General features: G+C 49.1%; 1 protein-coding gene across 1 annotated transcript; it reads left to right on the top strand.

Moving 5' to 3' along the window:
* The first annotated feature begins 397 nt into the window (after window positions 1-397).
* LOC123648105 (orthopedia homeobox) lies at window positions 398-10,135 on the top strand. Its single transcript, XM_045565834.1, has 3 exons — window positions 398-598; window positions 1,889-2,298; window positions 8,036-10,135. The coding sequence occupies exons 1-3, from the start codon at window positions 562-564 to the stop codon at window positions 8,564-8,566; spliced, it is 978 nt and encodes a 325-aa protein (XP_045421790.1). The 5' UTR covers window positions 398-561; the 3' UTR covers window positions 8,567-10,135.
* Window positions 10,136-10,672: the final 537 nt, after the last annotated feature.

Here is a 10,672-nt window from a genome sequence, read left to right as displayed (position 1 = left end):
TCATGCCCTGCCCTGGCCTCTGCTCTGGCTCCTGCTCTGTCCCTGTCCCAGGAAAATCTTAGCTCAGAGACACAGAGCTGCGCCTTTGAAACGAGCAGAGCAGGACAAGGGGAAGGAAGCCGGTGCCTGGCAAAAAGCGCAGGGAAGAACTAACGGGAGCCGGGCCCAGAGCTCAGGGTGAGGCCGAGGCGGCCGCCGCTGCTTTAGCTGCTGCTCGGGGCTGAAGCTGCCAGGGCTGCCGCGGCCGCCGCCTCCTCCCGGCGGGCGCGGGCGGGCGGGCGGAGTGGGGGACTCTCCGGGCGCTGACATTTGCAGGCTGCCCTCCTGATTGGTCCCCTCGCCGAGCTGCTCACGGGTTCATTCAACTGTTAAGCACCTCCCCGTCTCTCTAAAGGACATTATAATGCAAGAAGCCCCCTTTTTAACCACAAACCGAATTTTCTTTCATTTAGGTGATCTATATATATCTATATCGTATAGCTTATAGCTTATATCTATTTTAAATAACTTAAAGCCGCTAAAATTTGGGGGGGAACAGCTTTCGCCCTGGAGCGGTGCGCGATGCTGTCTCACGCCGACCTCCTGGACGCCAGGCTAGGTGAGTGCGCGCCTCTCGCCCGGGCAGGCAGGAGAAGCCGGGGCAGGAAATTGTCAATTTGTTCCTTATTTTACCTTAATGTGCCCTAAATGGACTAATTTCTTTAAAAGTAATTGTGCTGCATTAAAGTTTAATTTGATTTAACATCGTCTTTAAAAAAAATCTATGGAATATGTAAATCCAAAAAAGGAGTTGGGGAATGTTGTTACTTTTTGTTTTTCTTATTTTTTCTCTTCCGCCTCCCCCTTATTATTTTTTTTTTGAAAGGCGATCTACCCCGTGATAATTTGTTTGGAGGTGTTTCTCTCTCTCTCTCCTGTTTGCCTTGATTTGGGATTTCTTTCTTCTTCTTTTTTCCCCTCTTTCTCTCTCCCCACTACCTTTCCCCCTCCTCCTTGTCTAAGTATGGTCGAATTTGTTAAAAATCTGGCATGAAAGAGAAGCCGCTGCCATCGAGGGGGATTTGCTAAGTGTGCTGGTTGAGAAGGAGAAACGCCAAATTCAACCTCACAGGCATCCCCGCCTTCTGCAAGGACCTCGACGTTGCCAATGGCTGAGAGGAACACTGCTTTCATTTCTCCGGAAAAAAAAGTTGAATTCTCTAAAGTTTGATTCACTGTTTTACATAGAGTTGACTCGAGTTTCCTTAATGCTCTCCGGGTTGCTGGGCTCTGGGTTTCCGGTTTGGGAATCTTTGGTGATGGATGTGACTCCATTTTCCAAACACTTTCTCTGATTTGAGGGGGAGGCGGAGCTGATTTGGGTTGATTTCTGGGGGTGGAAAGCTTGGAGACTTATTCGTCTTCCGAAAGTGAGTGGGAATCGGCTGAGGGCCGGAGGTAGAGCGCGTCAGGCTGCCTAAGTGCAGGTGGGGCAGCAACCGAAGAACCGAATAATCGTTCGATTTTCTTTCTTTTTTCTCCTCCCTACCCCCCGGGTCCAAAGATTTGCCCGAGATTTCCTGGACGCCGGGGTACGGGTTATGAGAGGGATTCGGAGGCATGTTTTATTGCCGGGACTGGGAGCGCTTTATTGTGGGAGAGATGAAAATGTGCGCTGTTTACTGCGGGCGCCGGCTGCGGAGAGAGGGCACAGGGCCGGGCGATGTCATTCCAGCCCAGCGGTCCGAGTCCTGGGGAACCCAGCTGAGCACCCCCGGAGTTTCTTCCCTAGGGCCGAGCGTGGGCGCAGAGGGAGCTGAGCATGCGGCTGAAGGAATACGGCTCGGGGAAGACAGTCCCTCCTGGCGTCGCCGGGAAAGTAGTGACCACGATCCCCTTGCCTCCTCAGGTATGAAAGATGCCGCCGAGCTTCTGGGCCACCGGGAGGCGGTGAAGTGTAGGCTGGGCGTGGGGGGCTCCGACCCCGGGGGCCACCCGGGGGACCTGGCGGCCAACTCCGACCCGGTGGAGGGAGCCACTCTGCTGCCCGGGGAGGACATCACCACAGTGGGCTCTACTCCGGCCTCGCTGGCGGTGAGCGCCAAAGATCCGGACAAGCAGCCCGGGCCCCAGGGCGGCCCGAACCCCAGCCAAGCCGGCCAGCAGCAGGGCCAGCAGAAGCAGAAGCGCCACCGGACGCGCTTCACCCCAGCACAGCTCAACGAGTTGGAGAGGAGCTTCGCCAAGACTCACTACCCCGACATCTTTATGCGCGAGGAGCTGGCGCTGCGTATCGGGCTGACAGAGTCCCGAGTGCAGGTATGCTGGGCTTGGGCTCCGGGACAGAAAGCAAGGAGGGAGAGGGAGGATTTAAGCAAAGGGAGCGAGGTCTTTCCTTTCCCTGTCGGGATCCTGGGCTGCATTCCGGCTGCCTATGTGTTCCTGGGTCGAGTCATCCTCCTTCTCTGCCCGGAAACTGGCCCGGATCACCATCCCCCAGTGGACACGCAAGGCCCCTGTCTCCGGCCAGCATAGCCACATGTCCGAAGAGACTCCTCAAAAGCGAATCCCGGCGCCATTGGGGTCTGGGGTTGGCCTCCTTCCTCCAGAGAGGGCAAGCTCCGCATCTCCCAGGCGGCTGAGCCGAGCGCGCCTCAACTCCAGCTAGCGTTATTGACAAGCATTTCATTACTCCCGTAATGAGTTTGTGTTAAGCGTCTGGGTAAATAGGGAAATGCAACAATTATACAGAAAACAAGAGAAAGGAGCAAATAAGGCGTTACAAGAGTCTCTCTCTCTCTTTTTTTGCTACACCCAGGTTTCACTGTGTGGCTTTATCTTAAGTATTATCCTCCCGCCGCTCTCAGGCAGAATATCCTTAGCTTTGATGTTTGCAAGGGGCTTGAACTTTGGTGGTCTACCAGTGCGCCTGGGGTGCTGGCTAGATGCCCCACAGCCTGTGAACCCTGTTCTGTTTTGGTTTTAGATTCCCCTAAGGAAACTGGGAGAGGTGGGGGGGTGGGGAAGAAGGTTTTCTGTTGTAGATATCCTATCTGAAGAACCAATATTTAGGACAGGAAAGGTTGACAGGTAGTAGACGGAATTATTGTTGACACCTTATTCTTCTTCAACCACTCTCCAAGTTGTAAACGATATACATATATATATAACCTAGAAAATCACACTTACAACTTTTTTTTTAAAATTGGGGAATAAAAGTATAAACCTAATGGACCCCAGATTTTTTGTGTGTGTTTTAAAAGAGTGAAAACAACATATCAAAGATTTTATGGACAGGTGCCTGGGGGTGAAATTCCAAGATGTGCACTTAGTCTTGAACTATCCAGGGTGCTGAAAATCGTCTTTTGCTATCTTGCAGTTTGGTATTTTCTGTCCAATATCCTGGGTGTCAATCTGACTAATCTGTTAAACCAGCAGTACATATATATAAACTTTAAATATCTCAGTTACTTTACATCTGATCTAAGAAGTAAGCGATGAGGATATCCATAGTCACAGTGTTGAATATTGCTGTCTCCATTCTGCATTCTAAAGATAGTCTAAACGGGAAAAATAGTGCATGCTTCTGTTCTAATAGTCAGTAAATGAGTGTCATCGGGGACTTTAAATGGTCAAATTAATAAAGTAATATTGAGGTTATAACATAATGATTAACATTTTTATTCAATATAAGTCTGGATGGTTTTGTTAGTGAACTCTGAAAGGCCTGAACCATTGGGCCTCTAAAATCACACAGCGAAAGTATTCATTGCATTGTACAGATAATATTATTAATGCCTTTTAAAATTTTTACTTTTCGCTTTTTTTGAAAATCTGAAGTTGAGTTCAAACCTCTACAAAAATATGCAATTTCAATATTTCCATCAGAGGTAATGATACTACTTGCTTGTAGGTTCAAAATTTATAAATTTGCTTTTTGTCACTCAAGAGAAATATTACCTATTAATTTTTGTTTAAAGAGGAAAATGCTATGTCTTAACCTAGACATACTGGTAATTAGTCTGAATTAAAATAGAACTTAGAATCACAAATAAAATATAATTGGACTACTGATTTTATGAAAAAAGAAAACGAGGTCTATTAAACTTTATTAGGTCTTCCAAAGGTTAATGATAGTGATTCTTTTAATAGAAAAAGTTGCAAATGAAATAAAATATAAACTATGTAGTAGAAATAGTTATTTTCAAAAAGTACAGAAAATAATATGCTAGAAGAAAGAGACAAAGTACTTTAATTGTTCTAGCATAATGTTCAACCAAAGATAATAGCTTGAGTCTGCTGATAGAAACAATTTAATAGAATAGCAATTTCAATATTTTTAAAAATAATGTTCCATAGTTTAAAAAGTAATCAGATCAACATAACCTTCCTAATTAACTTTTCAAAATGATTAACATGATGTAATATAATGCAAAAATAATTTATGGAAAATGTATTTACTTCACAATTCACTGTACCATTGCTCCTTGACCAAATTCAAATTAAATAGTAATTGGTTTATGTTCTTATATGATGAGTACTTCATAGTTTTCTTTATAGTTAACAGATTGCCACACATTCTTTCCAGTATGTGGGCCACTGCACTGATTAAAAATTATCTAAATATTTAATTCATTGCAGTTGTATGTTTTTAAAGATGCTATTTTATTCTAAATTATCCAATATAGTTATTTTTTATCTCTGTCTTGTATACAGCACACTTTTAAGTATTTTTTAAAGCACCTCTACTCACATGGAGGCCAATTCCATGTCTGATATCGCTCCCCTTTTCTGGCTAGTGTAATAAAACCATTCCTTTTATAGCATGCCATTATTAGAAACCAATTTCAGAATTATTTATAACCTGGAATGGCTTATTAAGCAGCAATGCGAGAATCATGCAAATTACGCGATCAAATGCAATATAATAAGCATAATCATTAGTCTCTAGCACGGATTAATTAACTTTCAATATTTTATTTACATAAAAACCAAATCAGTGAAATAACTTCTGCACAGTCAGGCTTGCCTTTCAATATTTTATACGAACAAAAATAATGTGCTGTAATTCCATTGACCGTGTCCCCCAGAATGGCCCTGTCACCTGCCACATCTTAATAGGGGGACAAGCTGAGAGTATTTTCTAGTTTTCTAATGGAATGAGAAATTGCATTTTCTTCCTCTCCCAGCACTATTAAAGTGTAATGAATTCGGCCCAGAGTTCACGGCTGGCTGATCGAAATGAACCTGAGATCTAGGCTTTAATACAGCTCCCCAGATTTCCTCCCAAATCTTCACATTAATCATTTGCTGGATTCCAATGAGATCTTCATAAAGCCTTTGCTTTGAGGGGGGGAAAAAGTAATATTCTCCCCTTTACCCCCGCTTTCTCTATTTCTGAACCATTTATAGCTGGGGAATTAAACGGGCTATATATTTTAAAATACATTTACAGTATGTCTATATTACTGTAACAGCAGATATCATGAAAGTGGATTTTTAGATTCCAACCTCCATTAGATTCTCACTGTTGTATTAAGCATTTTCTGAGAAGAGCCGCATTTCAAACTGAGTACAAAGTTGGCCTGTGGCTTCGGTTAATATATTTCCTGGAGTTGTCATCTGTGCATTCTGAAAATCTCCCTTAGGTTTTGCCTGCATTTTAATCCGTCATGCTCTAGTTTTCAAGTGGAAACATTCACATTTTAAAAACATATGCATCATAGCTTGGAACGGAGGTGCCCAGACCCCATGCAGATTTTTTTTCCCCATTCCTAGTAAGCCATGAAACATTAAAAAATTTGTAGCCATCATTTGACTACTAACCCTCAAACATAATTGAGCACAATTTTTCGATTATTCCTATAATATTTAGTTCTATAACAGCTGTTCTTTCCCACCTGTGCCTGAGCAGCTCCTGAATTCATAAACCTTTCTGACAGTAGTGTTTTCTATTGAAATTCTACTGGGCAGCGTCCTCTCCCCCTCTTTTTTTTCTGCTTCTCTCTCTACTCCCCTCCCAGGACAACTCCCTCCTGCAAACAACCAAACATTTCAGGATTCACTGCCACTTCAAGGGTGTTAGGAACTGGTCTTGACTTTGTAAGACACCTTTCAAAATATATCCAAGTACAGCGTGTTAGGTGTGCAAACCGTTTGGACACAGACACCAGCCCATCTACCTCCCCCTAATCCAGCGCTGGGTAGGTGCTGCAAAGCGACTTGTGGCCGCGTGTCTCCTCACTGTGCCTTCCTTTACTCGGACGTTTGCTCTCCGCAGAAGGCAGCTAACAGCTCAATCCCGTCGCATTGATCCCGTCCACCATCAAGGGCCCTGCTGCCTCATTAATCCGCAGTGCCACCCGCTCAGGGGCTGCATCTGGAAAGGGACAGCGACATATTTACCAATTGCCAACATTGGGGTAGACAGCAATCTGGGAAATGGGGTAGAAACCAGAGAAAGATAAAGTTGTGGGCGATGGTGCCCTTACGGTGGGAAGGCCAGGGCCGGGCCAAAGCTGGGTGAAAATTGTAGATTGCAATGCTGTTCACGTTGGTAAGCATAGAGTGTGTCTTTGCTCACACAGGTGTGAACACACCGCTGGGCATGGCTGGTTTACTGAGAACAAGGGCAGGTATACCCTTTAGCTTGCAGAGTAAAGACTTACTAGATTAAGGGATGAATAACCTTTTTGGCCACAAATATGGTGGTCAAAATGCGTTGGCCAAATTCTAAGAGGAAACTCTATCAGTACCTGAGCTGTGTCCTACATCATTTATATTTAGGCACAGTAAATCTCCAGTTGACTAGATTTTAAACTGCAAGTCTGCCAAGTAGGCAGGCTGGCAAATTATTGGTTTGGTTTTTTTAAAGGTAAAATTCAAATAGGGGGAGATGGGAAGTTATCTTGGTCTGGCAGCTTCCTTGATATCTTTCAGGCAGCACTCTTCCTCTGTGATAGTGAATTTGACATTCCTAGGCGAATTTGTCTGGTAGGGCCTGAAATTCTTGGGCCATTGTTAAGAAAGAGCGGGAGGGTTATTTTCATTTGGAGTATTTTCATCGAATATATCTCCCTGAAAAAGACACTTGGGTTTGTCTAAGCAAAATTACATTTTATTCATATATAGTGTGAGTTTTAAACTTGACCTCCTTTAACTCATATTGGTCAGAAAATTTGCCTTTGGTTTACAGATGAAATGGGACGACTTGAGGGAATTGGAAGTTTTATTACTTGGGATCCTTCGTAAGTTACTGAAAAAAAAATCTTGAAAGCTCTGGGGCTCAGGGCTCTGGCAGCAGGTTCCAGCACCTGTGTACCTCTGGGCACACAGGTATAGCCCAGACAAAGATATACTTAGAGTGGTTTGGGAATGAGGCACGGCGACTTGTGGCAGTAGCATCAAGCGCTATAGGAGGAATCAGAAGTCACAGGGGCGACCCAAACAACACTGTAGCTCAGTGGCGCTCACTTTCCCACACGGATCACTGTATTAACCTCTCCGCTCTGTCAACCGTGGCATTAGGGACTTTCCTTTGTCTTTCGATTTTGAAACTGACTATGTCATCCACGGCCCGTCATCAATTTCCAAATTTCCAGCGTTTCTGAAAATTCTATACCCCATCAGTGTTATAAGGCGCGCCATTAAGCCACATGGGTACACATGTTTATCTTCATTTGTGCACCTGTGGGTCGAGCCTTGACATATGCCTGCCTGCAGACCTGTGTATCTCTGCAGTGCACAGAATGTGCAGGGGCGTGGTGAGCACTGCACACGGTGGCATATTTGCACTGTGAGTAAACGCTCCGGGCCACGATCACTCAGGAGCGCGGGAATCCGCGCGCGGTGGGTGCAGGAGGCTCCAGCTGCCACGAGCTGGTGGAGAATCAGGGTCTCTGGCTGGGTGTGGGGGCGTGTCGGGCCGATGGCTCTTGTTCGGCCTGGGGCTGAGTGGCTGTATCCAACGCGGCTTTCTGGAGCTCATGTCCCCGCGCCTCTTGGCCGCTGGGCTAGCTAACCGCGCCTCGTCTGTCTCCCGCCCCGCCCGCTCCAGGTCTGGTTCCAGAACCGGCGCGCCAAGTGGAAGAAGCGCAAGAAGACGACCAACGTGTTCCGCGCGCCCGGCACGCTGCTGCCCACGCCAGGCCTGCCTCAGTTCCCGTCAGCCGCCGCCGCTGCCGCCGCCGCCATGGGCGACAGCCTGTGCTCTTTCCACGCCAACGACACCCGCTGGGCGGCGGCCGCCATGCCGGGCGTATCACAGCTGCCGCTGCCGCCGGCGCTGGGCAGGCAGCAGGCCATGGCTCAGTCTCTGTCCCAGTGCAGCCTGGCGGCCGGGCCGCCGCCCAACTCCATGGGCCTGTCCAACAGCCTGGCGGGCTCCAACGGCGCCGGGCTGCAGTCGCACCTCTACCAGCCCGCCTTCCCCGGCATGGTGCCCGCCTCCCTCCCCGGCCCCAGCAACGTCTCCGGCTCGCCCCAGCTCTGCAGCTCCCCGGACAGCAGCGACGTGTGGCGGGGCACGAGCATCGCCTCCCTTCGCCGCAAGGCGCTAGAGCACACAGTCTCCATGAGCTTCACTTAATGCAGCCGCGCCCCGGCCCGCTCCGCCCCAGCGCCGCCCCCGGGGCCGCCCCGAAGCCCTCCCGGCGCGCGCCCGGACCCCCGCTCCCTGCCCGGGCCCTTACCCGGTGCCCTGCCCTGTCCCTCCCCGGCCTCCATCCCGGCCTCCACCCTGTCTCCTTTTGTCCTCGCCTCTCTCCACTCGCTCGGGCTCACCCCAAGCCCCAGCCTGCGAGGCCTCCCCTCCGCCTGATTTCGCTCGCCCACGGTCCCCCGCCTCCCCAAAGCCCCTCTTCTCTTCTCGCCCAGCTCCTCCCTCGCCCGGGTCTCCAGCGCGTCACCTCACCCTCCCTCGACCCCCAGCCTCCTGGCTCGCACTTGCCGTGCTCGCTCCCTCCTCCCGGCCTTCCCACTGGCGGCGCTCCCACCCACACCTTTGACGCTGCGCCTCCGACCCCTTGCCCGCCTCCTCCTCTCCGGTCCCTTCTTCCCCCGCACTTCACGCCCCTCCTCCCGCGCCCGGCAAAAAGCATCCTTCCCGCCATTTTACGTACCAGGGAGTCGACTCAGGATCTGAAATCAGACACCAATGGACTGGTTTGTGGGCAGAAACACAGACACTCGCACTCTCGCTCACTCAGACACTACACGCGCGCGCACACACCCGCAGTGCACCTAGGTCACACACGGACGTGTTCAAGGGACAGCACAATGTTAGGGATTTTTGTCTTAAAGGAGGACAAGCATCTGCTACCAACCACCTCATCTGAGGGCCCAACCGATGTAATTTGATTTATCCTTGTATTCTTTCTCTGAGCTCCTCTCTTTCTTTCCTCTCCCACCACCCTACCTTTGCTCCGTCCACCCAGTCACATCCATGCAGTCCTCTATTGGCTCGCAAAAGAAAGCTTTTATTTGATCTTATTTTTATTTTCTTAAGCACAACTGTGTGAGACTATAGAAGGGAAGGCTTCTCAGGAGGAACATGCCAGTGGATTGGGTGGCTGGACTAGACATGTGATGAAGAAGAGGTGATCTTACCCGTTTTGATAAGTCTTTATAAGGAGGAATATAAAATAAACATGTAAGCAAATTTTCCTTTTGTAAAAGCAAAAAGCCACATCTCTTTTCTGGTTCCTTCAGGACTGGGGTTTGTTTGCTTCCTTTTCCGTTTCTCTCTTCTTGCTGCTCTGTGCCCTTGGTTGTTTTGTGGTCGTCCTGTCGTCCCTCGTGCCCCTCGGCCACCTGCCGGCCGCCGGGTGCACTCGGACATCTACAACCCTGCAACTTTGTACAGAGAAACACAATCAGCTCTTTCTGCATGTGCTGGTCAAATCCAAACCCAGAGAACAGAAGCGCTTTCTAAGAATGAACAAACATGTGAAATAGGATGTTTTGTGTAGATAAAGCATTCTTGTTACATACTGGTCAATTTGTGATATGTTTTAACTTATTGTCTGTGCTTATTTATGGAATTTGGTTTTCTTAATAAATGTTTGAGCTAATATAAAGCATATTATTTGACTTTTCCGGACAAGTTTATATCGAGTTAAATGTAAATGAATAAAATAAAATCATTTTCAGTATGTGATATGGAGAATGATGGGTTTTGGTGTGACTCTGAGGGGGCTCATGGGGACAGGGGAAGAGGGCTGCTCTTGGGGATTCCCATATTGGTACAGCTTTGCGGGCTCGGGGCGTTTGGGACGCGTGGGCCCATCGCCCTTCAGCAGGCTTGGGTGCAGTTTCCGGGCGGCTGGGCGAGGTCTCCACCGCGAGGCGGCTTGCCAGGGCCGGGCCGCGAGCGCCCCACGCGAGCTCAAGCCTCGCGGGGCTTCCGGGCCAAGCCGGGCTTCTGAGCCTGAGGCGGGGCCGGGGCGGAGCTGCCGGCGCGGAACGCAGGGCGCGAGGGCTGATGAGCTGCGGGGTGGCGGGTTTCCCCGCACAACGGAGCCGGAGGGCGCCGAGCTCACACCCTGGGCCTGCAAGGCGCGGAGCTCTGCCCTCCCGCGCCGCCCGCTACGCAACCGGGCCCCACGGTGGCGGTGGACACGACAGGCCGCGGCTCTTGCCTTCCCTGGGCCTAGGCCTCGCTGGGGCCTTCCCAAAGAGGCGACAGCGCCTCTTC

The sequence above is a fragment of the Lemur catta genome, chromosome 12, assembly GCF_020740605.2.
Source record: "Lemur catta isolate mLemCat1 chromosome 12, mLemCat1.pri, whole genome shotgun sequence".
NCBI classification, from domain to species: Eukaryota; Metazoa; Chordata; class Mammalia; order Primates; family Lemuridae; genus Lemur; species Lemur catta.
Note: the sequence above shows the minus strand (reverse complement) of the source record. Positions and strands in the feature narration are given on the sequence as shown.